Source organism: Barbus barbus (genome assembly GCF_936440315.1).
Source record: "Barbus barbus genome assembly, chromosome: 34".
In the NCBI taxonomy this organism is placed as follows: domain Eukaryota; kingdom Metazoa; phylum Chordata; class Actinopteri; order Cypriniformes; family Cyprinidae; genus Barbus; species Barbus barbus.
Genome location: NC_136762.1, coordinates 12,639,435 through 12,667,204, shown reverse-complemented (window position 1 = coordinate 12,667,204; position 27,770 = coordinate 12,639,435). Strand labels below are relative to the sequence as shown.

The 27,770-nt window shown below is 36.7% G+C and overlaps 1 protein-coding gene across 4 annotated transcripts; it reads right to left on the bottom strand.

Annotated features, from left to right (window-relative positions):
* Window positions 1-316: 316 nt before the first annotated feature.
* Window positions 317-26,590, bottom strand: LOC306854012 (clustered mitochondria protein homolog). 4 transcript variants are annotated; one of them, XM_079391785.1, is made up of 26 exons: window positions 26,268-26,590; window positions 19,576-19,769; window positions 19,321-19,492; window positions 19,098-19,241; window positions 18,881-19,008; window positions 18,638-18,792; window positions 13,344-13,469; window positions 12,592-12,739; window positions 12,407-12,499; window positions 11,626-12,320; window positions 10,320-10,675; window positions 8,992-9,093; window positions 8,797-8,897; window positions 8,458-8,610; window positions 8,311-8,373; window positions 7,332-7,576; window positions 7,165-7,249; window positions 6,924-7,077; window positions 6,703-6,842; window positions 5,923-6,003; window positions 5,653-5,778; window positions 5,376-5,497; window positions 5,199-5,292; window positions 4,801-4,935; window positions 4,615-4,688; window positions 317-3,465 (listed from the first exon to the last, which is right to left on the bottom strand). In XM_079391785.1, exons 1-26 carry the CDS (start codon window positions 26,374-26,376, stop codon window positions 3,339-3,341), a joined length of 4,122 nt encoding a protein of 1,373 aa, XP_079247911.1. In that variant the 5' UTR covers window positions 26,377-26,590; the 3' UTR covers window positions 317-3,338. The 4 variants fall into 4 exon arrangements, with proteins under 4 accessions (XP_079247911.1, XP_079247910.1, XP_079247912.1 ...); XM_079391784.1 differs by having other exon boundaries at window positions 10,233-10,675; window positions 26,268-26,559; XM_079391786.1 differs by lacking the exon at window positions 26,268-26,590 and adding an exon at window positions 24,938-25,019 and having other exon boundaries at window positions 10,233-10,675.
* Window positions 26,591-27,770: the final 1,180 nt, after the last annotated feature.

Below are 27,770 nucleotides of genomic sequence, written 5' to 3'. Positions count from 1 at the left end.
ATGTCTCTATTTGTTTCTCTGTTTCTCTATTTGTTTCTTTGTTTTCTAGGAAAGACAGAAGCTTCAGTCTGGTTCCAACCCTGAAATGATCTGAGATGACCGAACACCTGAGAAAAGATGATGCCAACCCCTCAGAGGACCTCAGAGGATGCCAATATACAGACAACACACAGAATTACCCAATTTTGCCATAAGTTAAATATATTAAGGTTCTGCAATAATAAATATATTGTGGAAACTTAATTTCCTGTAGAGCTGCTTTGCAACAATTTGTATTGAAAAAAGCGCTATAGAAATAAACTTGAACATGTTTTTTCTGGTTTCTTTATTCATTTTAATACAAAAGGATACTCGGCCCAAAAATAATTAGATTGTTATTTAGAAGAGTTGACATTAAGGTACCACTCATTAAAGAAACCAAAACAAACACACAAAGGGCATAACAAATATTTCATGTCGAAAACAAATTACAGAAGAAAAACAGAAATCCAAAAAAAGAAGTGATCTGTTTGTTCAATCCCAGAAGACATTGAGACCGAGCAACTGTATGCTTGCTCTATGTAGATTTCCTCAGATATTTTTTTTTTTATATATATTCTAGTTTATAATGGGTTTCTGCAGATTATTTAAGAGAAAATGTAACAAAATACACCACAGACTGAGGGTAGAGGATGTCTTAATTGTGATATTTCTTTTAAATTACTGGTGTACAGCAAATCATTTGATAAGAGATTTAATTTTTGTTTTTTAAATGTCCAATCGTTTCCTTCTGACAATTCAAAAAGAAGTTTTCTTTGTTTTAGATGCACACTTTCACACAGAAACATAAACACTTGTGATTAAACTGTAATTTGAAGAATATTATGAATATTATACCCAGGAAGACATTCAAGACAATTCAAATTAAAGATTGTAATTAAAAAAAAAAAAGAACAAAAATACCTGCTATTTTGTTTCTGCATCTTTGTCAATAAAGCCCAAACCTTTCTAAAAAGTACTACACATCTAGATTACATCAAATTGGTTTGTCATGCAAGCAGTTATTGAAATCTTGTATTGACATGTTGCTTTGCTACATAACATGAACACATCACAGATTTGGTGACCATTATTATGAAAATTATCTTTGCGGTTTAATTTAAAACATGTTTGAATCCACTGGTTTGTTCACTATGAGATGTGCAACTATGGAAGCTTGAATATATTCAATTGAGATCATATTTAACTGCAGATTGGTTACTTGGTTTTTTTTAAGCCCAGGAGAAACCTGAGGTTAAGTGCCTGGCTCAAGGACAAACTAGAGACAGGATTTTCTCCTTAACCCTTCAGTTCAAAGGTCAAGCTTACTCCACCATGAACTTGTGATGAGCTTCAACCACTAATCTACCACCATCACCAGCACCAGCACATTAGGCATATTCCTAATAAGTTGCTATGGCATCTTGTTGGTAAATACTTAATTTTGAAACAATTAAGATCCTAATGAACTCCAGTTTCAATGTTTTGATTCAAATCTAGTTCCTATATTCTAATGCAATACCTCAAAAATTGAGTTTACGTCCATTATCGATGAATGTTAATAATATATCGACTACAGCACACCCATGTGGCACCTAAAGGTACTGAAGTAGATATTCAAGGATTTCAGTCCAACATCCAAGCTTTCTGATTTCAAAATCCATCAAGAAATGATTAAGCAGATATAAAAGAAATACAGTTGCCTAACTTTATGACTTATAGAAGCTTAAATAGGCACAAATCTCACACATAATTACATATTCTTGTTCGTAAATATCAATTACATCACTTTTCCCCACCCATTTCCAGAGACAAACCATTTTTAAACAATTTTACTTTTTGTTTTATAGGGAAATACAACCAGGCTAGCAGTTTTCTTGCATCCATGTGCATAATCCAAGGTGTGCACTTAGTTCCAGCATATTGCTTCATACACAGTTTCAGCACAGCAACAATTTTGACATTTGCAGGACACACACAAAGCATGTACACAAGCAAACACATCGTCCTTGATCTTTTTTTTTTTTTGGTTATGTTACACATTGAAGCAGCCCATCTCATTCCTCTTTTGGCAGTCCTATATGAGACCACACAAAAAACCCGGCACTGGAAAGTGCAACAAATACAGCTAGGGAGGAACCAAACACGAGTCTCACAAGTTCCTGAACCTTGTGCTAAATAATTCTGGAGAATATACTGATCGGATCTTGAAAAACACAATATTAGTAGCACATCTTCATCTTAACAGGTTGCACGAGTCCATCCGTTATCAATGATGTACGTATAAAAATATCATCACGATATTATTCTGTTGCAGCAGCTTTGGAGGAATCCTCTGAATCTGTTTCTGCGCTAGCACGGACAACCATAAAGAGACATACACACATGAACACGCACACATACACACTTTTAAAGTGAAAGAGTTTCAGCACAACAGTCTAACTCAAGCTGGACATTTCAAATCAGTATTTCAATCAATGAATCAAGTACCTGTCTAACCCCAATGACAAAGCTTTATACAGCTTCCCAATGTATTTCTATAAAACAGACATGGCTTAAATTAACATTTACATGAAAAATCTAATGGCTTCTCATGTACTCTTACAAAAAGATTCCTTGTTTTACAGACGCCACAAATGATTGGTTGAGAACTCGCATCTGTAAAGTTGCATCAATCTGGTTTTGCCTAAAGGCAGCAGCCACGGCGAGCGTAGAAATAACGTATGGGACACAATATTAGCATTCGGTCCTGAGACTAGACCTTTAGAGTTTACATTCTTAAGCCCATGATTCTTGTATGTCTATTTCTGTTGGATTGAACGGTGAACGTCTCTCTTCTAGTGTGCAGTGTAGAAATCACCTGAGTTTCAGATAGGGAGGTGTGTTTTTAGGATCTTTCTACACTCGTGGGTTGCTTTGGGACGGATTGTGGTTATCCTGGACTCAGATGAGAAGGAAAGAGATGGGGATAATGGGTGGATAAGGCTCTGGTATAAAATGTCATGGTCATCCTTGGTCACCTCCAGCCTCATCAGTGCAAACTCAAAGAGGAAGGACTACATTCTCTCTGCTTCCTCCGGTAGACCTCGAGGGGTCGTGTTGTCGAATTGCACGTGTAAAACATCTGCTTTGTTCTCTTTACAGCTACAAACTACACTCTGTACACTTTTTTTGTTGCCTGTTCCTGGTTCTCCCCTCCCCATTATGCTCAAAGTGAATTGGTTAGATTAGACAGCTCAGTTCTCAGGTCCACAGGTTCTAACAGATGGCTGCTGAATCAAGTCCTCCTCATATGGAGAGGGGCTGTACGGTTGGGGTTGTTAATCATCCACAGGCAGCTTGTCATCCAGCTCTAACTGACCACCCTGCTGTTCCTCAATTTTCCCAGAATCCTGCATCAACTGCCGTCTCTGCACCTCAGCCTTCAGATTCTCCAGGTCCTTTTGGCTGTGAGAAGAATCAATGGTGTGAATTTAGAACTTACAGCTAAAATACATAATATAACATTATAATTGTCTAATTTACATAGGGCAATTTAGTATATTATATATTTATTAGTGCTGTCAAACGATAATTTTTAATATACATACAATATTAATATAATTAACAATTATATATATATACATACATACATACATATACACACACACACATATATATATACACACACTTTATGTAAACAAAAACTTATTTTGGATGCGATTAATCGCTTGACAGCACTAATATGTATATTAATATTTTTTTATATCATAATATAAATATCAGAATTCTTTCACTTGTGAAAAGTCATGTCACTTACTCTGAATTGTCAGAATTACTGACAAAAATTTGTTCAAGCAGTTTTTATACTGTTGATGAAAATGACCAAAATACCACCGCAAGATGTATTAAAGTTAGAATATGTGTATGTAAAATAGAATAGAATGAATAGAATATAGAACTGAATAGAATAATTCTATTATTTTATACTATATATTTCATGACATAACATTATATTATATTAACCCAATATATATTATATTACATTACAATATATGTAGGTAATACTTCATTATAAGTTTATAAATAAAGTATTAGCCACATATATTATTAATAAATCAGGCTTGTATTTGTATATAATCATTATTTTGTCTTTAATTGCAAGAGTTTGTAAGACCCATTATAAGCAACAACCTATTTATGCAATATGCTATATATTTGCATATTATATTATATACAAAATCTACTCTACTACAATATTTTAAAAACAGTATCTAATCCTTCATTATCTATACTTATCATATATTTATTTAGCAAGCCCATGATTTCATACTAATTATTTAACAAGGACAGTTATTTCACGTTGCGTTTTGGTTATAATGGTTCTATTAATTTAAAATAATAATACAAAATAAAAATAAAAACAGTTGGTTGAAAAAATGGTTGTTTAAAGTTCAAGGGATTTTGTCAAATAAAATGACATGCCATACCAATCCATGTAAAATCAAATATTCAATTAAAGAATTCACATGACAAAATATTTAATTGACATACTTAACCAAAAAGACAAAAAAAATATAACTTTCACTAAAGTAAATGGCGTAAAGCTTTGCTCACCTGAGGGGAATAAAGATGATGCCATTGATTATATTAAGCTGTTCCAGAACACTGGCCATGCTTGGTGCCGTAAACTACAGAGACAAACAGAGAGAAACTAAATAAGACATTAAAAGAACATCCAGGCAAAATCATGTAAGAAAATGTTAGAGGTATGAGGCCCAGGACAGTGGAGGTGTGACTGACCTTGAGGGGCATTATGCTAGCATTAGATCCGTTCTTGTAAATCTCATTCATGGTTCTCTGTAGAGCCACAGCTTGCTGCGTGAGGTACTTCAGGTACTCTGAGCTCTCCTTCGTCTTCTCATGAGCTTCACCAACCTTAAACACAAGTACATAGTGTTTGCATCAACACTGATTATAATACTATTCTATACATTAGTGTATTACAACCTCATTATTAAATCAGCCTTGTATTTATATATAAAGCCTTTGTATTTGTAATATTTCACAGGCAAAATCCAGTCATTTCAATGGAAGTATACACAATCAGAAATTGTGTGAGACTTAATGTGACTGTAACTTAATTTGTCATTAAACATTTTAGCAGGTCCGATATACTGTACATATATGGTTGGCTGTACCTGGTTCTTGTATACGGTGTAACCCTCCTTCTCATGCTGCAGTGCAGAGCGGAACTCAGCCTTGCTCTCATAAACTCTGGCCACCAGGTGATGACTGCAGAAGAACAAAGATGATGAACATATTTTGACTGCATCTGACACAACGATTTGAACTAGTGTGTAGTCAGGCGTATGTACCTGAGAGCTACTTTCAGGGATCGTGGACCATGGTATTTGGAATTGATGGCCAGGGCGTTCTCCAGGAAACGCAGAGAAATGTCATACTCCATCACACCATGAAGCACCAGACCAATATTGCTCTACATAAGAGAGAAAGAACAACAGTGAGAGGTGGGCTTTGCTCCACAAGCCTCAACGGAAGGAATTAAATTTCCTTTCAGGCGTTACATCAGTACACTTGGTTTAATTTTTTGCAAAACTAAGGATCAGTATAGGTTCTGCACCAAAGGCTTACATCGAGCAGAGCCATTTCAGGATGGTCCTCCCCACACACCACGAGCATGAGGTAGCGAGCGCGGTACAGCAGCTTCAGGGCAGTGGACAGCTGGCCATTGGCGAAGTAGTACAGAGCTAAATGCATCTGTGGAGAACAAACACAAAACATTTACAGATCACAGAGACTTGTTTGAGGTTCATTTATTTTCATTTGTAGTAGAATAATTGTAAAATTAGCAGCACTTATAAAAATGTACATAAAACGATGGAAATACTTATATATACTTACATATTCTTGAATAGTGTTGGGGTGTTCAATACCCAGCACTCTCTCACTCATCAGGACTGCCTTCTGCTGGTTGCTCAGAGCCTTGAAAAGAGGGGGGAAATCTTTTGATGAAATAAATGAAAAGGTATGGAAAATATAAGGGGGAGTAGTTGCATGTATTTTTTAAATTAAGTTTTGTTTAAACGTTTGTGGTTCTAATGTTTTTAAAAAGATGTTTTAATGTATTAGAAACTAAGTAATAATGCGAAATTGAATTACAAATTAAAATAACTGTTTTCTATTTGAATATATTTTAAAATGTCATTAATTCCAGTGGAATTTTCAGCATCATTACCCCAGTCTTCAGTCACATGATCCTTCAAAAACCACTCTAATATGCTGATTTGCTGCTCAAAAAGCATTACTTATTTTTTTATTTTTATCAATGTAGAAAACAGTTGCTTTGCTTAAGATTCTTGTGGAAACCACAATACATTTTTTCTTCAAGATTTTTTGATAAATAGAAAGTTCGAGAAACTGCATTCACTTGAAACAGAAATCTTTTAACATTATAAATGTCTTTACCAGCACTTTTGACCCATTTCTGTGCCGTGTTGTGTCCGTGCTAAATATAAGTATATATTTCTTTAGAAAAATCCTTCTGAACAATAGTATACATTCATCTGCAAAATTAAATAAAAAAAGAATTTAACTAAAGCATAAGATCAAAAGGGTTTTTAAAATAATTAGAAACCAATTTAGTCACTGGTATACAAACATTTGACTGTTTTCAGGATGTACCTCAGCATGATCACCCATGATGTAGTTGAGTCGGGCCAGAAGGCGCAGACAGGCACAGATCTCCACATGCATGGCTCCATACACATTGTTGAAAAGGTTCAAGGCCTCGTTGATGAGCTCACAGCCCTCCTTTAAGAAGCCTACAAACAGAGGACACATCAATCAGCATTACAAAACCATCACATGTGAAATTTCACTGATGAGGATGTGTTGTAATGTACCTTGCTGAACCTTGGCCTGCCCGCTTTGGAAGAAATGGAAGGCATCAGAGGCTTTGGGGTTGACGTGCTTCACGACGGGGAAGATGTTCAGGATGTCTTCCTCGGTGAAGGCCGGTTTGTGGCGGCTGTCAAAGTTGTACTCCTTTATCAAGATCTGCAGGGGAAGCACAAAAGAAAGCCTTGTCGCTACAGGCCTGACGGACACCTCAGTGACAAGGAGCGAGATCAATAAGAGCACTACCTGAATGCCAGTCTTGATTGATATCTCCCTCAGCAGGGTGATCTTCTGCAAGCTGTACTTCTCCACTGCTTGGTCCACACTTTCACTGTGAAACAAAGGCACAACACCATTAGTATATACTACTAGGCTAATAAAATGCAGGGTGTTTGTACAGAACTAGTTCTCACCATTGCAGGTTGAAGTGATAATAGCTTTGTGCCTCAGAGTTGATGTTCTTCCACAGCTCACTTGGTGTTAAACTGGCCCATGCTGTGTTGTCCCCTCCACCAGGGACCCGGTTACGTCTCTTACGACTCTTTCTGCGGGACACCAGCTCATCCGTAGGGAGATGAGCCATGGCGTCTGGGAAAGAGCTCAAGAGGCAATTCAGGAAGTGGCTCACCGCGGCGGATAAAGCAGAGAGCTCCACACCCTGCAAATCACAAAAGGTAAACGCCTCTGTATTTTGACCTTTTTAGTAGCTGTTGATTGATTTATATAAAGGCATTGCCAATGTTTTCTTGTTGGAAATGTATAATGGCAAAAGGACCATGTAAATACATATGGTAACCATTCATTTCCATAGTAAGGCACACTAAGTTTGGGGTCAGTAAGGAAGAATATATTTTTTTTTATTCAGCAAGGATGCAGTAAATTTATCAAAAGTGACAGTAAATACTTTAATATTTAAAATAAAATAATAACTTTTGATCTTTATTCATTAAAGGATCCTGATTGTTTCACAGTTTCCACAATATGTTACGCAGTGCAACTGTTTTCAACATTTCAACGACGAAGGCGAAGACGAAGAAGAAATGCTTCTTGAGCCAGCAAATCAGCATATTAGAATGATTTCTGAAGGATCATGTGACACTGAAGACTGGAGTAATTGCTGCTGAAAATGCAGCTTTAAATAATAATAATAATAATAGTAATAATTTTAAATAACAGTAAAAATATTTTAAATTAAATAAAAACATTTAAATTATCATCTTCAATTGTAATAAGTGCAATAATAGTGCTTAATAGTTTTTACTGTATTTTTGATTAAATAAATGCAGTCTAGGTGACCATAAGAAGAAACAAGGGCAAAATCTTACTGACTCTATAAACATTTGATCAGTAATGTGTCACATTGTATTCCTGTCAATGTGTATTATACCTTACCTGAAGATATGTTTTGAAGATATGCTTTGCACATCTGGTGATCAGTTCACCGATTCCAATTCTCTGCATATACAAACAAAACATATTAAGTGCATAATCTTTATAACAGTCTTTGTAATATAAAATGTAAAATGATCCTTTTCTTACGTAGATGTGTTCAAGTTGTGCTTTTGCAGGCATGTTGTCCACAAACTCCAGCACAGTACCAAGATAACGCATATTAATGCCACGCTGATGAAGGGCTTCTGTCATTGTTGCTCCATCCATAGGCAAAGAGCTGTGATCTAAACAGTCTTTTACCTGTAAAAATTAATGAATTTGACTATTCATTGAAAAATCATATCGCTCTAGCTGCCGTTTAATAATAGAAAAAAGCCACTTAAAGCAGTGCATTATAATGACTTTACCACAGCTTCTCATTGATTATTACATTTTCTCATGGTTAATAAACCTATCTGAGAAGGTAGGTGTTGTTTAGTGACTCACAAAAGAGGGGATCTGGCAGGACACTAGGAAGGCTGCAGCATCTTTGAGAAGCTGCTTCTGTTTCTGGATGTCCTCAGTGCTGTCATCAGGGAAGCGTACGCCTGTAAGAGATGGATGAGGTCATGTGGCCAACACTGCCTATATTGTCAAAAAGACAAATCACAATCCACGTACAAAACTTAATATATACCATACCTGGAGAGAAGATATCTGGGTTGAAGCGAATGTCGAAAGAGGTATTGCTAATGGAGCCCACGGCTTTACAGGCGTTGAGGACCACCTCTCGACTTTTGGGGTCTGTGAAAAATGTCCCACAAAATGTTAAAATGCATTCCTGCTCACAAGCAACTACTAAATAACCACCACCACAAAAAGCAGAATATATAATAATTAAAAAAGATAAACTCAAACAAATAAAATTCTAGATTCTGGTTAAATAAAGGGGTTTTCAAAAAGGGAAACATTTTTGAACTTTTTTTTTTTTTTACAAAAATGTATACGTGTCACCAACTAAAAAAGCAAATACGATATAATACAGCTAATGAATTTATATAAACAGAATATTTAGATATAATAAAATATATGAATATAAAATTAATCATTTATTAATGTTTATATTAAATACATAATTTTTATTTACATATATTTTACTTTTTAATGTTTGTAACATTTATTAATAAAAAAAAATACTTATTACTTAACATCAGCAATGATAATTATTATTGGCTGCCAGTACAAATACAAAAAAATGTGTAAAGATTTATTTTAAATGAAGTTTAATTTATTTATATTTTAGTTTTTAATGTTTGTAATTGTTATTGATAAATAACAACATTTAAAAACTCTACAAAATATGATATATAAAATACATTTGTACTCCATTTATACTGAGAGAAAGTTTAAATTATGAAGATGACAAAATTAAATCATTTCATATTAAGTCCTTCACATGAAAAACCCCTGGGTTTAATTATTAGCATTTACAACAGGATTACAGGATCACCATCACCACAAGTTAATCCTACACACAATAAATGAATGTGTTTTTAATAGAAAAATTCAGATTTTCTAATCACACCGCAAAGATAAGTTAGAAGGGAGAGTGTTGTTGGGTGGAAAATGTGTGGGTAAACAAACTGAAGTCCCCACACAGTGGAGCCAGATTATTACAAAGCCAATCAAGTAGATCCATGTCTCCTTCAATGAGCCTCAGAGAGAACAGGAGCAAACAGCACAGAGGAGAGATGCACTGAAAGAACACAGATAGCAAACGAAAAAGACAACAGCAGGACGTCTAATGAGCTGATGACAGAACTCAGATGGAGCTAAGATGAGAAAAAGCCAAAAAAAAAAAAAAGAAAAGTATTTGTGCATGTCTCTGCCAGCTCTTGCTCTTGTTCCCTCTCAGCCACTTTTCGGGCACTCACAGGACGTACCAATACCGAATCCATCTTCTGCTGCTAAGGACTCAGCCAGCTCTTTAGCTTGGGTAAGTCCAAGAATATTTTCATCAGCTTCCTTACCCTCCAAGGGACTATCACACCCTCCTCCTTGCCTCTCTGCAGCTGAAGGCTCATGAGTACCATTGGTGTTTGCCATAGGAACCTCGGATTTTAGATCTGCTGGGGCTTCCTGGTTTTCAGGAGCAGTTTTTTCAGACACAGTCGTTGCCTCTGCGTCATCAGGGGTCAGAGTGGATTCAGAGGAAGTTGGGGGGGTTGGCATGCCGTCGGGAACCTTCTCAGATGCTTCAATAGCCTGAGGTTTGCTTTCAGACTCTGCATCTGCAGTGCTCGTGTCATGCAGGGCTGCAATCCTGTCTTTGTTTGCTTTCTGCTGCATTAGCTGGAGTGCTGCCATCTTCATGAAGAGGAGATATCTGAGGCACAAGAGGATGACATGTTTAGACCAGTTGACAAACTGGCCTTCAGGACTAAAGGAATTAGCAATTAAAGAGAAGATTCATTTAATTAAAGAGAAGAGTTACTACTACTAATAATTATTATCAGTAGTAGTAGTATTTTGTATTAGTAGTAACTATTACAAAACCGAAACTAAAATATATGTAAATATTTATTTTAAATACATAATTGTTTATTATTTACATATAAATGTTATTTTATTTTTGTACAAATAAAAGTTACTAATATTAACAATAATAAAGATTACAATAATATTAAATGATGCTATAACTATAATGCTTATTTTATTTACATATTTTAAATCCATTTTTGTATTAGTTACCAAAATTACAAACAATATTAACAATGATTAAAAGTAATACTAATAGCATAAACAATAACTGGTAGTAGTAGTATAAATAATTAGTACAAAAGTCAAATATACAAATATTATTTTGAATATGTAATTTACATAAAATTTTTTGTAACAGTTACTAATAAAAAAAAGTAAAATAATATTAACAACAACTAACAAAAAAAATGAATAATTATAATTTGTTACTATTATTTTTTATTATTATTATTATAAAAAATATATAAAAATATACATCTCTTAACAACCTTTTGCAAAAGTGCAAAAATCCAGACCTTAATACCTCCTACATATTCAAAGAACTGCTTATGATTCAAACAAGAACCAATCTGTGAATGAAAGCTATGATAACATCTTAAAATGCTGGTTTGTTTCTTTTACAAAGCTATCATAAGCTTCAGTCATATAAACTATTTTTATGGTGTCTTTTTTTGAACCTGAAACCCAATGCTGGTATATAAATCATACCTTCATTAGACAACAAATGGGAAAGTACTTTAAAAAAAGATTTAATCAGATTTAAATAAGCATTTTTATGAAGTAGCAGGAACAAACCTGTGCTCTACAAAGGCCTCGATGAGCTCCTGGCGCAAGCAAGCCAGGCGATGGCGATGCTGGCGGGGGAAACCCAGCTTCTGGCTCTCGGGGGCGAGCTCTTCGCCCTCCACCGGCAGGAAGTTGAGGTCAGGTGGGAAGGTGCGCAAAAGGTCCAAGATGTAATGGCGGCCATCGTTGCCAATGATACCCTTACACTCCACAGAGGAGCACAGCTCTACAGCGGTGTCTTTCTCATTGAGCACAGCATGGTGCTGCACCTTCAGCGGGCGGCTGGTCTTCTCCAGAAGCTCTAGATACTTGGGGTGGGACACTACGGTCTTGCCAAAGTCAATGGAGCCATAGATGACACTCTGCTCCTGTTCACGCTCCAAGATGCCAGGAATGATGGACTGTGCGGTTACACGGTAACCTCTGTAGTCCACCACCACTGTGCCCAGGGAGTAGAGTCCCTCCACGTCCACAGCACTGTACGCCCTCACCCCGTTCAGGTCGTTGGTGGGGGCAGTATGGGCAGCAGCGTCCCCACCTAGCTCCCTGTAGTGGTCACGTACATCAAAACCCAAGCTGAAGAAGATGTTGTTCCAGATGAACATCTGCATGCGCGTTTCCTCTCCAGGGTTGATCGCCATTACATTGCCATCGATCACCGCCATTGAGCCACGTGTTGCAGCAGCGGCAAAGTCGCTATGAACCTAAGAAACAGAAATGAGTTTGTGAGCTTCACATTGTTGATCAAATGAAACCACACTTATTCTGAAGCTAGTGTTGTTGTGTTCACCTTGAATATGGCTCGTTCTCTCAGCAAGCGCTCAGGGAGGTTCTTACGAGAAAGTTCTCTGGTTGTCTGGAGCTCCTCGTTCCAGTCTCTAGTCTATCACAGAGAACAAAGAAACTTTAATATTGCTATTTGAAGAAACAAAAGAAAAAAAAAAAAACTGAAGAAAGGATGATTTTAGGGCATACTTGGCCAGGTATATGCTCCTCGTAACCCAGACGGGAGGTGTAGGCATCCTCTGCTCGCACACAGTCCATGGCATGATCAACCTGTGGTGCAGTCCAGCTGTACACTTGGAAGGGAGTGGCTATTCTCTCAAACGGATGTCTTTGAACCCTGACGCAAGATCCACAATCAGAGTCAATAAAATGATACGATAACAGAATGAAGATGAGAAAAAGCCACTAAAAATGTCACAATTTTGACCAGTCGTTCTCAACTACGGAGTACTAATTTAAATATTTAAATAAGTATTTAAATTATTGAATTATTAATATTTTAAATTAATCTAACTCTTAAAAAAACTAAAAACATAAAATTAAGATGTAAACTGAAGACATTTCTCAGTTTTTTTTGAGGAACATACACTTCTTGAAACGTCTGGAATTACAAAATAAATGTAAAACAAATACTCCCAGCTTCTGTTATTAAATTTTTTTGAAAGCCAACAGCTTTGTTATAATTACATCAGATTTCCTTGAAGGCCAACTTACAAAAAAAAAGTAAGTTTGCATACTGCTGCTCCCAGATATCCTTTTATCTCACTCTTGAGTAGGATGTTAATGCTTTGTGCAACTGTGGTCTAGCAGAGATAAAATGGGTCACTTTTCCTTAAGCAGGCTAGAGCCGGTTGCTTCAAAGTAGTTCTCTATCAGTCCAATCACCTCCCAATCTAACTGGGAGGTGAACTAAATTTGTATTAATAATAATAGTGTATTACCTCTTCTTTTGCAGAGCGGTGAAGTTCTTCTTGAAGGTGGCGCTAATCTGGCTCAGCAGTTCCACTAGAGAGTGGCTGAGGAAGCTGGGGTTGGCTGGCTTGGGATTGAAGACGTAAGTAGTGGACCTGCAAAGATTATTTTCATGTCATGACCAATTACAGAAAAGGCTGGTAATATATTTCTATTAGGGGTGGCACGATACATGTATTCGTACTGAACCGTCACGGTACGGACATCTCGATTCGGTGCACAAGGCCTTACAACGAATCCAGGCAATTCACCCCCAATCCAGAAGGGGGCGCCCGCAGTAATGCAATGCTGTTTGATAACCACCAGCAGAAGAACTTTGAATGCCGTGATTTGCACATTTGAAAACAAAGCCCCCTGGACAATGACCATGTGCTGATTCTGAACGCGTCCCTCACATAGACTGACAAAGGAGTATACTTTAAAGGCTTGTGCACTCAACTGTTTGCGAAAGTTTGGAGCTTTGTGCTCGTGTATCCTTACCTCTCTCATTCGACACAAATCCAAATATTCCCTAATAAGAATGCTAAACTATAATTTATCATGTAAATTATAGGCTTTGTACTTCAGTCGCGTTCCAACGGTGACACAGAGGCGGGTGCGCTGATGTTTGTACAGGTGCATCTCAAAAAATAAGAATATCAAAGTTAAATTTTTCTTGTAACTTATTTCAAAAAGTGAAACTTTCATATATTTTAGATTCATTACATGTAAAGTAAGACATTTAAAAAAAAAAGTGTTTTAATTTAGATTAGAGCTTACAGCTCATGAAAGTCAGAAATCTGTATCTCAAAATATTAGAATATTTACATTTGAGTTTCAATTAATGACCATCCATACAGTATAAATTCCAGGTATCTCTTGTTCTTTGAAACCACAATAACGGAGAAGACTGCTGACTTGGCAATGATCCAGAAGATGAACATTGACGCTCTCCACAAAGAGGGTAAGTCACAGAGGGTCATTACTGAAAGGGGTGGCTATTTACAGAGTGCTGTATCAAAGCATATTAAATGCAAAATTGACTGGAAGGAAGAAATTGGGTAGGAAAATGTGCACAAGCAAAGCTGATTCAAACACTTGGGAGAGCTTCACAAGGAGTGGACTGAAGCTGGAGTCAGTGCATCAAGAGTCACCACGCTCAGACGTCTTCAGGAAAAGGGCTACCAAGCCACTTCTGAACCAGAAATATCGTCAGAAGCATCTTACCTGGGCTGTGGAGAAAAAGAACTGGACTGTTGCTCAGTGGTCCAAAGTCCTCCTTTCAGATAAAAGTAAATTTTGCTTTTCATTTGGAAATCAAGGTATGGAGTCTGGAGGAAGACTGGAGAGGCAAGGAATCCAAGCTGCTTGAAGTCCAGTGTGAAGTTTCCGAAGTCAGTGATGATTTGGGGTGCTGTGATGTCTGCTGGTGTTGGTCCATTGTGTTTTTTCAAGTCCAAAGTCAATGCAGCCGTCTACCAGGAGATTTTGGAGCACTTTATGCTTCCATCTGCTGACAAGCTTTATGGAGATGCTGATTTCCTTTTCCAGCAGGACTTTAGCACCTGCCCACAGTGCCAAAACCACTTCCAAGTGCTTTGCTGACCATGATATTACTGTGCTTGATTGGCCAGCCAACATGCCTGACCTGAATCCCATAAGGAATCTATGGTATATTTTCAAGATAAAGATGAGAAACAGTGGATCCAACAATACAGACGAGCTGAAGTCTCAATAGTGCCTCAGCAGAGCCACAGGCTGATCGCTTCCATGCCACACCTCACTGATGCTGGAGTTTGTGCTAAAGGAGCCCCGACCAAGCATTGAGTGCATAAATGAACATACTTTAAAGCACTTGAACTTTTCTGTTTTGCAAATGCTTTTTTTGATTGATCTTAGGAAATATTCTAATATTTTGAGATATTGATTTTTGACTTTCATGAGCTGTAAGCTCTAATCATCAAAATTAAAACAACTTTTGAAATGTTTTACTTTGAAACTTTCATATTTTAGATTCATTACATGCACTTTTTGAAATAAGTTACAAGAAAAAAAAATGAAGTTTTTCATGATATTCTTATTTTTTGAGATGCACCTGTATTTTATTTTGATAAATTACCAACTTTAGCAATGCTGAAACTGATGTGTTTTTGTGTGTGTGTGTCGCGATCACTTCAACTGTTTCCTTATACCAGCAGAATTAACTTTAAACCCTTATCGTCTTAATAATGCAGCATTGTATAAAGGTCTGCTTTTATTTGTTTACACTCACAATGAAAAAAACATTGTGGTTTTATAAAATAAAGAAAACAAATAGGATGTTGCTTTCTGCCACTTGAGTTTCCTTTCTGTGAACAAATTAAGCGCGTCACAAAAATTAACTGAAACTCAGCATATATATATATGTTACGTGTTGCACTGTTTTTTCCCCTTGTTTATCTGTTAACTAGGGGTGGGAGAAAAAAGTCAATTCTCCGATGCATTGCGATTCTCTCTTCAACGATTCAGAGCTTTTTTTTCGCATATAGCAATGCGCGCTAGAGACGGCAGGTTTCACTGCACAGAATTTGCGCTGTGAAACACGTGCACATTGCTTGACAGTGTGTGCTTCCACCCGCCATGTTTTACTTCAGATATGCTTTCATTTATGCTGTTTGGAATGCAGTACTATTAGATGTACGAAACTCGCGCACTGACAGACTTTCACGTGCGCTTTGTGTTTGTTTGTCCTGAAGCTCGATTGCGGCTGCGGTTAAATGCGCTTGCATTTTCAAATACTTTTTATACAAAATTGACGTAGGCTACACACAATCAGTTATGTTTTCAGAGCAGGACAAAACATCTGATATATAGATCTGTGCATTAGTGTAAATGCAGCCTGTTAAAGCTGCCACTCTATGATCTCATCAGTAATAATCAAACGGCAATAATGCTGAGGAAAAAAGAAAAACCAATAACTATTGTCTGTAAAAGGATATTTAAAGAACACTTATTTTAAATAAGTATTTTTTTTTAAAGTAGCCTGCTTATATAATAACAAAAAAGTAAATTTTACACAAAATAAATTTGATATACAATTTATATGAAAATGTAGCCATGTGCAGTAATATTGAAAACAGAGTGTGACGCATCGTGATATTGAGTTGATGATGATAATCGTAATTTAACTGAATCGTGAAACCAGTGAAGATTCACACCCCTATTTTTAAGATGGCTGTACTGACATACAGAGATTCCAACTATAAACAAAAAGCATAGAAACTGCAATTTAGGTTCAAATGTAAAGATGTATTTGCACAGCAGAAGAATTAATTGGGAAAAAAAAAAAAAAAAAAAAAAAAAATGTAGATCAAGTATCGTTCTGGAATCGGATCGTGACTTCCAGAATCAGAATCGAATGTGATTTCCTGGATTCTTTTCCCCCATTCTGTCTCTCATAGTTGAAGTGTACCTATGATGAAAATTACAGGCCTCTCTCATCTTTTTAAGTGGGAGAACTTGCACAATTGGTGGCTGACTAAATACTTTTTTGCCCATATTGACCCGAATATAAGAATGTTTTTTTTCTTGGAAATACATCTGTAAAAACGCGGTTGTCTTATATTCAGGGTCTAGACTTTAACATGTCAATAATACACCCACGACAATAGGTGGTGCCAAAAATATGTAATGTGTGTAATATGTAATATTCGGGTCAACACAGTACTACTGCACTCTCTGTTCAAAATAAATGAAAAGAAACCGAGCATAATAGATTTGTTGTTTTTTTCCTATTGTAACGAAATCTTATCAAACCGTGACCCCCGAGCCGAGGTACGTACCGAACCGTGACATCTGTGTACTGTGCCACCCCTAATTTCTATACGGTTTACTAGGGCTGCCCCCTAATAGTCAAGAGCTCTCTGACCCTCCCATAGACAGCAAGGGTCCTTACACGATCAACGTCCACAAAAGTACCAAGATGATCAACAAAGTAGTCAATGTGATAGTCTGTCAACTGTAATTTTACGAAGCCACGAGAATACTTTTTGCGCAAAGCAAACAAAAATAACGCAAGCGCTGATCCAGATCAAGTGTGATGACGTTGAACACATGCCTTGTGTTCAACGTCATCACGCTGAATCTGGATAAGCGCTTGCGCCACCACGCTCTTGCATCATGTACGGTCGTGAACGCACGTCCACAAGAGAAACCGTGGAGACGAAAATGTGGAATAAAAACATTTTCGTAAAATTACAGTTGACAGACTGATGTCACATGAACTACTTTGTCGATCATCTTGGTACTTTTCTGGACCTTGATCGTGTAAGGACCCTTGCTGTCTATGGGAGGGTCAGAGAGCTCTCAGATATCATCAAAAATAACTTCATTTGTGTTTCGAAGATGAACGGCGGTCTTACGGGTTTGGAACGACATCAGGGTGAGTAGTTAATGGCAATTTTAATTTTTGGGTGAACTATCCCTTTAAATTGTGTTCCGAAGACGAACTAAGCTTTTACTAGTTTGGAACGACATGGAGGTAAGTAATTAATGACTTTAATGGAATATCCCTTTAATACTGAGAACTGTCCCTAGAGTAAAGTGTTTTTTTTTTTTTTTTAAGTATCAGTTAAAGAGCTATACACCATGAACCAAACCAACCAGCTATAAGGTGAATCAACATTACAAACTTTGATTTGAAACAGGAAAGTATTTGAAAATCATACAAAAAAGTACAAGACTGTGTTTGCGATTAACTTATGATTAAAAAAACAAAACAATGGATATATATAAAACTATTGATTTAAAAAAAAAGTTTCTTTTGGCACATTTTGCTTGTCAATTATTTCATGAGGAATTCTACTATTTACGGAGCCCCTTAGAGCTCATGGTGGTGGAAGGATTTCTGGGTGGGAGAAAAAATATTTTTCAAATCTTTTGCGTTCCCTCGCAAAACTTTCTCGAGGGAACGCAAAAGATTTGAAAAATATTTTTTCTCCCACCCCAAATTTTTTTCACCCACCCCAAAATCTTTCCACCACCATGAGCTCTTAGGGGCTCCGTAACTATTAAACTCAATACTGAAATAATGCAGACTAAAGGCTTCAACAAAAGCATATACCATCCATTAACAACCATGTAGATCCCAGTTTGCCTGGGATCTACATCTACATCTTTTATTCATTTTTTTAATTAAAAATCAATTCCCTTATGGAGAAAATGATGGTGCACTCAATAACTGACCACAGAATGCAAGCCTGACCAATCAGAATCAAGTTCTCTAGAGAGCAGCGCAGTCACTTACTGATTGAGGTAGAATCCGCGGGTGGAGGCAGTGATGCTGACGTGTCTGTCCTCAACAGACACGATGTACAAATACATGAGGTCTCCATGCATCTTCCTATTGCCAGGCGGAGGGTTCCAGCCACTCATGGTGAAGACCTTCAGGCACTGCACAGGCTGCAGACAGAGGCCAAAAGTAAACGAACATCTCAAAACAAAAGCAAGACATCATGAAAGAGTCATGGCAAAATCTGTCATGTCCTACCTTCCAGTCTTTGTTCTGTGGCTGAAGGGGAACTAAAGGACGCTCTTTGCTGCCTGGCAGAATGTGTTCAGGCGGCGTACAATCAATCTGCTCAAGTTCATTACCCTTCTTTTTGCGTTTCCCAGTATCTGCGAAGGTAAGTACAAACAGGTCATTGAATACTAGCCGTCGACCTACTAGAAACCACTTAAGACCTCTCAATCTTCCTGTCACAGACCTAAAAGGTCTCCATCTGTGAAGACACTGAGGAACGAGAGGGAGTTGCAGTCCACTCCATTATAAGCATCTGATGGATCCAGGCTCTTTAGCAGGTCTCTGATGTGACGAACGTGTATGCGAGCTTCACGCACTGTGTAGGGCTCTACAGGAAGGAAACAAAACTGTTAAATGCTCAGTAACTTCAAATGAGATGTATACTTGAGATAGGTGTTGAACTGTACCTTCAACCACTTTGAGAAGGGAGCCTTCCTGCAGGCCTTCAATGGACTTGAGCTCAGCAAAGTTGTCGAGTACGTTGCCATCGAGCTGCAAGGAGAAGCAGGTGCGGTGGCAGGTGTCCTCGCGGTCCATCAGAACTTGGTGGATCTCTTGCACCATCTCTTGTGGTGATACCTGAGAAGGAACCACAGATTTTGTTACAATATTTGGTTACAAATGTTTGTGTAATGGGCAGTGAGTGCAAGAACAGGACTCACCTGAAGGTCAAAGGGTTCAGTTCCTGGTGCTTGGATCTTCACAGTGAAGCCAGTGTCTTGAATTACAATCACTTCCTGTTCGTTTGCATCCTCTGCAGGGTCTGCATCAGCACTGCCGTCCTGCTTGGAGTCGGCCTCCTCGGCTTGATCATGACCGGCGTCCCCGTTCATCACTGCGGTGTCACCACGGTGCCCTGTGGGTACAAAAAATTTATAATAATTGTGACCGTAATTTAAAGTAATAGTTCATCCAAAAAGGAAAACTGTCATCATTTACTCACCTTCATGCCGTTCCAAACCTGTATGAATTTATTTCTTATGTTGAACACAAAAGAAGATATTTTAAAGAATTTTGAAGAATCAAACAACTGTTGGTCCCCATTGACTTCCATGATAGGGAAAGAAATACTATGCAAGTCAAAGGGGACCATCAACTATTTGATTGCCAGCATTCTTCAAAATATCATCTCAACAAAGAAACTCATACAGGTTTGGAACGACATGGGGGTGAGTAAATGATGACAAAACATTCATTTTTGGGTGAATTATCCCTTTAAATAAAGCGTATACAATTTTGATATGAGGTGAGGTGGCATTTTTGCATGCAACAATGAACACAGCCTTGATGTCCAATTCACATACTAAAGACTGGTAAACTGTTTTTGGTTTGTTTTTTTCCAAATGAATAAAGATTCATAAATCATTTTCGAACTGACTTGTGATTAGTGATTTAAATAAGACTCACTTGGTCAGTTAATCATTCACGGAAGTTACCGAGTTCAGAATTCGACTTTTTAATTTTTAAAAAGTCGGATTCTGAACTCAGTAACTTCTGTGAATCAGATTTAAAAAAAAAAAAAAAAAAAAAAAAAAGATTCTTAAATGTTTAATTTTGGGAAGCCGATAGCTTCCTAGTCATTTTTTTTAAATGTTTATCCCAAAGCACAGATTAATTAGTTGTAGCCAATTAATCAAGTTTTTCATAATCATGAAAATAAACAAAAATTGGCTTACTGAAATAAGGCAGAGCTAATTTAAAATACTATAACAGTATATAAATAACACTGTTTCAATAATCGTTATATTAGTTAATCTTCATAAAGATCATTAGTTACAGCCCTCTACTTACAATACAGACCTCACTAATCACGTAGCTTGCCGTTTAGCAGGTACTGCTTAGCCTGAAGAAGTTGCTTAAAGGCTAGTGGATTTTTACCAGTAGGTCAGCCAACTAGCACAGCGATCAGCTTCTGAGGGCCTGTGACACTTCACACACTGTACACAATACAGCTCCCACAGCACAATGCCGGGCTGCCATGGAGATCTCCACGGCAACATTTTAAGTCCCGGGTCTCAGGGGGCAATCATTCCCGGCACGCTCTCTGGCTGAATGCTGCCGGACCAAAGCTGGTGCAATATCATCTGACTCAATTGTCTGAGGAGATCCCATCTGCCTTACTGATTGATTCACTAACACAGATCTGCTGAGGCTGCATGTTTTGCCACACATTGAATTGAAGAGCAAGGCAGGCGTGTTTTGAGATGCCACAGCTGTCTCAGCCATAACTCAGCTAAAATACACTGTTTGCTTTAACTGCAGCATGTCCTTGGCTCTCCTCAATGGTCATGGCTATAGCAACAAGCAGCTGGTCTCACACTACAGACACAGAGGACCACACAAAACCCAATCCCCATTTACAAAAAGCACGATTTATGTATTATATACTTGTGCCTACGAGTAAATGGCATGTAATGAGTAACTTCTTGTCACTGTCGAAAAGGAATGTGGAGATTGTGCTTGCTTTCAGTCAGTTACAGCAGCCATCACAAGTTCAAAGTGAAACTGACTGTTTCTCTTCAGACCTAGTGGAACCATATGGTTATTTTATCTTGCTCTAAATTGAATGTTTACACAGATCTCCCCCGATCCAATCCAAATCTAATCACAAGCATTAGGTCAGGTGGTGGAAGCCTATTTGTTAAGTATAGGCGCTGTTAACACCAAATATAATCCATCATACTGCAGGGAAATTCTGCAAATGGTGTACTTAGTTTAGTTTATTTTGCACAAGGGTAAATATATACAATAAAAACACGATAAACAAACAAAAAATATATAATACAATCCATATACTGTACAGGGAGAGGCAGAAAACCCAAAGGGCTTATTTAGAGCCTCCACCTAAACGATGAAAAACAAATAAACTCATGAAACTAAATGAAGAGCTAGATTACAATAACAAATATATAGATACAAATTAATTACAACATATGTCGAAAAAAAACAGGGGAAAAAACCCAGAATATACTCAAAATAAACCATCTATGGTATATAAAATACAAGATAAATTACAAAGCAGCATTTATATGATCTTTTATTCTTTTATAACATATTAAAGGGGAAAAATGTTTTGTTAGATGAGATAAATCATTCCACAATTTAACACCCCTAAATCTGATCAAGTATTGGCCTCTACAAGTGAGAACTTTTCGGAAAATGAAAATTTGAAAGTTGACGAGTTAAATAATGAACCTGTGAATTTACTTTAAAATACATTGTAACCCTCACTTGAATATATCTTATACATAAAAACACATATTTGAAGAATATTAATATCATAAACGGTAAACACCTGCAGTTTATGAAATAAAGAAGCAGATGAAGTATATTTGTTTGATTGGGTTGCAATCCTAACAAAATGCTTCTGAAGAACAAAAATTATTTGAAGATTAGTAGGAAAAGTACTCGCCCAAACAATATTACAATATGAAAGATACGGATAAATTAAACTATAATAAAGCATAAGACGACACTCTGTAGTAACAAGATGCCTAACCCTCCTTATTATACCAGTAGATTTATGTATTTTTCTGCTCACGTAATCAGCTTGTTCTTTCCAACTCAAAGTCTCATCAATAAATACTCCCAAAGATTTTGTAGTTGACACTTGAGGCACCTCAATACACTCCATAATAATTTGATAAATCCTTTGGGTATATTTTTTTTACCACTAAAAATTATAAAACTTGATTTTATTATATTTAACGATAATAAAATCAATTTATTATATTTAACGATACTCCAAGTATTTAGCCAAAAAACATATCTGAGACACAACAAACAGAACAAAAACTTTATTTTTATTTATTAAACTGTGATCCTTTTTACATTAATCTGTGACAATATTTGATGTTAATTTACACTATTCGTTTTAAGGATCTCAAAAGTCCTTAATACTGTGTTTTGTCTACATACTTTATTAATTTTTCTTAGTACGTTAAACAAATGAAAGTTACTAAATGACTAAATTAACTAAATGAAAACAGTTAGCTGTCTCCTTGACAGCTAACTCAAATAAAGTACATTTGTTTTGATACTTTATTTCAGTTAAAGTTGATTTTATTTTAAAAGAAAATGTTTATGATTTTAGTTTTAGATGATCAGAACAACAAAATGAAGATACATCACTGAAATCTGGATTTGCACAGCCCTAAAACAGTGGATCTCAACATTTTTGACTCCAAGCCCCCCCACTGTCCACAACAATATTCAGGGTCCCAGGCCCCCCTTCCAGTTATGCATGACTGACTGGATAAGGATTCAATTTAACGATTTTTAAAGATACTTCATTAACAATTTCCCCCTAATAAAAGCTTGGAAGGCCAGAGCTTCTTTTAAAATAATTTCAAGTCATCTTCAGTTCCCTTTGTAAGCTTGCTGAGGCCCATTCCATTGAATTGCATCATAACAACAGCTGGCTTTTAAATAGATCAAAGTGTGTATGAGGTTTGTGCTTTGGCATTGCACAACCCTGATGTCAATCCCCTTGTCCTTCAGTCCTCCCTAAGCTGGGTGAAGTCCAGTTGGTTGGCACAATTAATGAATGTGAAGGCTGGAGGATCAGACGAAACCAGTTTACATTAGACTATACTAATATGCTAATCTCCCATGACACTAAAGCCAAGCATGTTCTAAGACTTCACTTCATCCTTTAAGCTCTATATAGTGTGAACAGTGCAAGTTTAATACATCAACACACACATCACATATGACACTACTGCAGACGTTCAGTACAGTTTAGAATAAAAATAAAACCATGACGATTAATTTGCAACCCTGAAGGTAAATCATTCAGAGTGCTCAGGACAGAGATATTACACTATTACACTCCTAACTAGGCATGCTTATTGTTTTCCCTATGACAAAGTGAATTTTTTCAATGATAAAAAGGCAAGTGCAAAGTCCCATTGTGAAAACAATGCTTCAACAGCTATCTGAAAAAGAAGCAAACTTACTAAATGGCAGCAGCACAAATTGGCCGTTAAACCTTCAGTCATGCACAACAAGGGACACCTGCCAAGCTTTATCACAACTGAGATCATGGTGGCATACATGAGACGCAAGCAAGACGTAAATGAAGCTGCAGCCTCTATAGATCCCCTGTGGAGTGACATGATGTTGGGACAACAGTGCATGGTGTTGAACATTTGGCATTAGTAATACAAAAGCTGCAGGCAGCGGTCCTTGTAATTTAAACTGTGCAAAATGTAAAACGATAAACAATTTTTTTACAGTCAGCCATGATTAAACAGAAGCATCCAATAATACACTGTAAAACTATTTAGAGTTGTAAATAAAATAAAGACTACTGGAGTACATTTTATATTTCAGGTTTAACTCAAATGTGTTACTTGCGGTTTCTTTAGTTGTTTGTAAATTTACTAGCAAATTTTTTTAACATCAATTTCTTTTCAGTGTAGGATGGATAACAACTAGTAAAATTTAGCTGATCATGTGATTTCAACATAGCTGCTCTCATTAGGATCTATTTCTTTTATAATAAGTAAAATACTGAGACTTTTTTTGAGGTAACATTCATATCTGTGCAAAACGTTTTTGAATGAGAGCCTCATAATGAAAATTTGGAATATGATGCTGATCAAAGGTGTCAGATTAGCAATAAAAATGACATTATAATTACTAAAACTGCACAGCAAACAAAAGATGGCCTAACCAGCTTCCTAAACATCTTTACTAAGCATTTAAATCATATATAACAATGCAACTGCACAAAGACATCTACTTTCACAGCTCATCAAGAGCGCATCATCCGGAGCATCAAATCCAAGATAATGTGACCCATTCCACAACTGTCAGGTGCCATACTGACTCCGTCTCTTCCAAGGTCTCCTTAAATGTGACACGAATTGCAGCAGCTAACGTTAGCTAACTGACAGTGTGCACAACACCCGGCTATTTGCTCTAAAACGGATCTAAATGACAGCTTATACCTCAAAAATAATTCACAAATTACAGGATCACTCCTACGTGATAGTCAAACAGTGTAATCCCAACACTTACCAAACAGATCCCGCTATATTTATCTGGTAGCAATAACCTTCTATCGGCATACATGCACCATGACTTTCCATGTGTGGCTACTTCCGCTTCCCGGTCGAGGAGCGCAACACTTTCCTGAATGAAAGAGGAGGGGGGGCCGATAAACAGACGCGTGTTTAAACAAGCTATTAATTACTAATACGATAAGTTACTTAAAGTAAATTATGTAAACTTACAGACATAATGGGCTCTTTTGGCCATTAAAAACTACTCAATACAGTGTCACCTAAAAATTAGACCGTGTAAAACCTCGCTCTCCCTCTCTCGCTCAATAGTTCCGTCCCACTGAAGGTGACCTTCAGTTTATTGGTGTTCCTGCGCGCTATTACAGAACACGTGCGTCCGGACTCCGGATCTCACGCACAGCTAGCGGACAGGCTACTAACAACACTTTACACGTTTCCCTGTAAATAACAAGTAAAACACCTCTGGGTTCATCTCTAGCGTTCAAGTTTAAGAACTTCAGATGGTCGTTTTATCCCAGATCAGCACTTGCTATTGACTTTGCTACAGCAGGCATACAGTAAACATCTTGCTGAAAGCATTACCATATTGCAATTAATGACGAAATATTGAAATTAACTGTAGTACTGTTTCATGTAAATGCAAATTGCTATAGTACTAAATGACTGAATAACGCTGAAGTGGGACACATGAAATTACAATAAACACTTTTATTCTATTTTTTTGTCATTTCTGTGTGTGTATTCATGCAAAATAATACAACTTACATTCACCTTTGCTATAGTTTACCATTCTATTAGCCTTAATTAGTCTCACCTCCTATTAAAATTACACACAAACATTTGATATACATGGTTCAACCACTACAACACAAGTCAAATATTTATCCAGTAATCAGAAAGGAAAGCCTAATCACACCATTGACACAGAATGGACATTTTTATTTAATTTTAGTTTGATAATCTATTGAGAAAAAGCCTGTGAATGAGTTAATCTACAACCAAGCACCCTGATAAGATCCAGATCAATACTTAAAGCACATTAGACAAGACATAAAAATGATTGGCCTGTACAAGGTTGTAAGCACCTACTTCCTTTTCAGAAGCATAATGGTGTTTATGGGTCTACCCTGCAGTACTTTACCTGTTTATGTCCTTTGATGCCTACTACTTCACTTTGACCTCTATCCAGTCAATCATACATCAGATCTCAACACTGATTCACTCTAAACAGCAATGGACTTGTGTTAAAATACATCAAGATCAGTAGGAGCAGAGGGATTTCTGCATGCTACAGTGTAACTTAAATGGCTTCAAAGCTCCCTTACCGCAGGCACATGGATCCTTCAAGGCTGTCTTGCTGGCTGCTGTCTCGCCTTCCCGGTGTTGGTTGCAGCTGGGCACTGATGCTGGGATGTCATCCGTCTTGCTAACCATGATTCGTTTCCCACAAGACTTATTTGGTTTCGGAGTTAGCAACAGATGTCCGTTGCTGAGGGCTGTGATGCGGGTCTGTTGTATGGCAATATTACAATATACAAGATATTACAAAAACAACCTTACTAGCGAAGGACAGTTCTCAGCCTGGCTGTCACACGTGGTTTCTCCTCCTCTTGACCTGCTTGCCTTTGTATTTGTCCCACCCACCAACACACACGGCTACGGAAGCCCGAAAGCTCTATTTGAAGAAGAGCGTTTTACTGACTCGGTTTAACGCTGGTTGTTTGGTGGGTCCTTTATTTAATACAGTTCATTAAAATATGTCACGTGAACCAGATTTGAAATTTCAGGCTGTAAATTAAATGAACAAAGATAAAAGGATCTGCATTAAACCTCAACAATAGTAAGGTCAGACTCACTTCAGAAATTCGGTTCTTTTGAGTAGTTCATTTCAAAGGCTCGGTTTAAAAAACGATTCAGTAAAGAATTGACAAAAAAGTTTTTTAAACCCACTTTAAAATAAAATAATCTTTCAAGTAAATTTGTGGAAGCAGTAGGCCTAATTGGATCCTTTTTTATTTATACTATATTGTATTTTGAATACTGATTCTTGGACAATTCTTAAATGTAAGTGTATGAAGAGAAACCCTCGGTTTTATTTGTAACTATTGTCCATCATTTCCAATATCTAAACAGGCCTGCAATTTTGCAAGAATGATAAGAGACTTAAGATGAATAAAATACCCATCTTTGTTCATTTGTACATTTTACTCCAAACTTCATTGGTGTGCCTTGCTTTATTAATTATTTATTTGCACTGACGATTGCAATTATAAATGTGTATTTAATTTATCATGTTTAATAATAAAAAAAAAAGCTATGTTGTGATTGTGTCATAGTTCCTGAAATCTAAGGCATATTCTAACCTTGCAATGAAGTCATATATAGGAACATATCTCTGTGTATTACTCTGAGATTTACTAATAGGGCTGTTTATTTTAATTTGTCCCATTTTGGTTTGTTGCAGTCATGAATCAGTCACTTGTCTAAAAAAAAAAAATGTTTTAATGGTATTTATTTGATTTAAAAAAGCTGAAAAACATTTCTTTCACTGGAAAAAATGTAATTCTCTAATAATATTTACCTTTTTTTACAGTATATGTAAAACTGTCATACAATTGAGTCAGCAACATATTTTCATTGTTTTATTAGTAACATTTCTGATATTTGGTTATAAAACTTGCTTTAAATGTAATGAAGGTTTCCTTTAGAGTATGGCTTTACATTTCAGAGTGATTAGGATGTTTTTTTTCTTTGAAGTCAATGATGTTGATAACCATGAATAAGGACTGACACAGTAATTTAATAAACCCCTTTAATCATATATTACA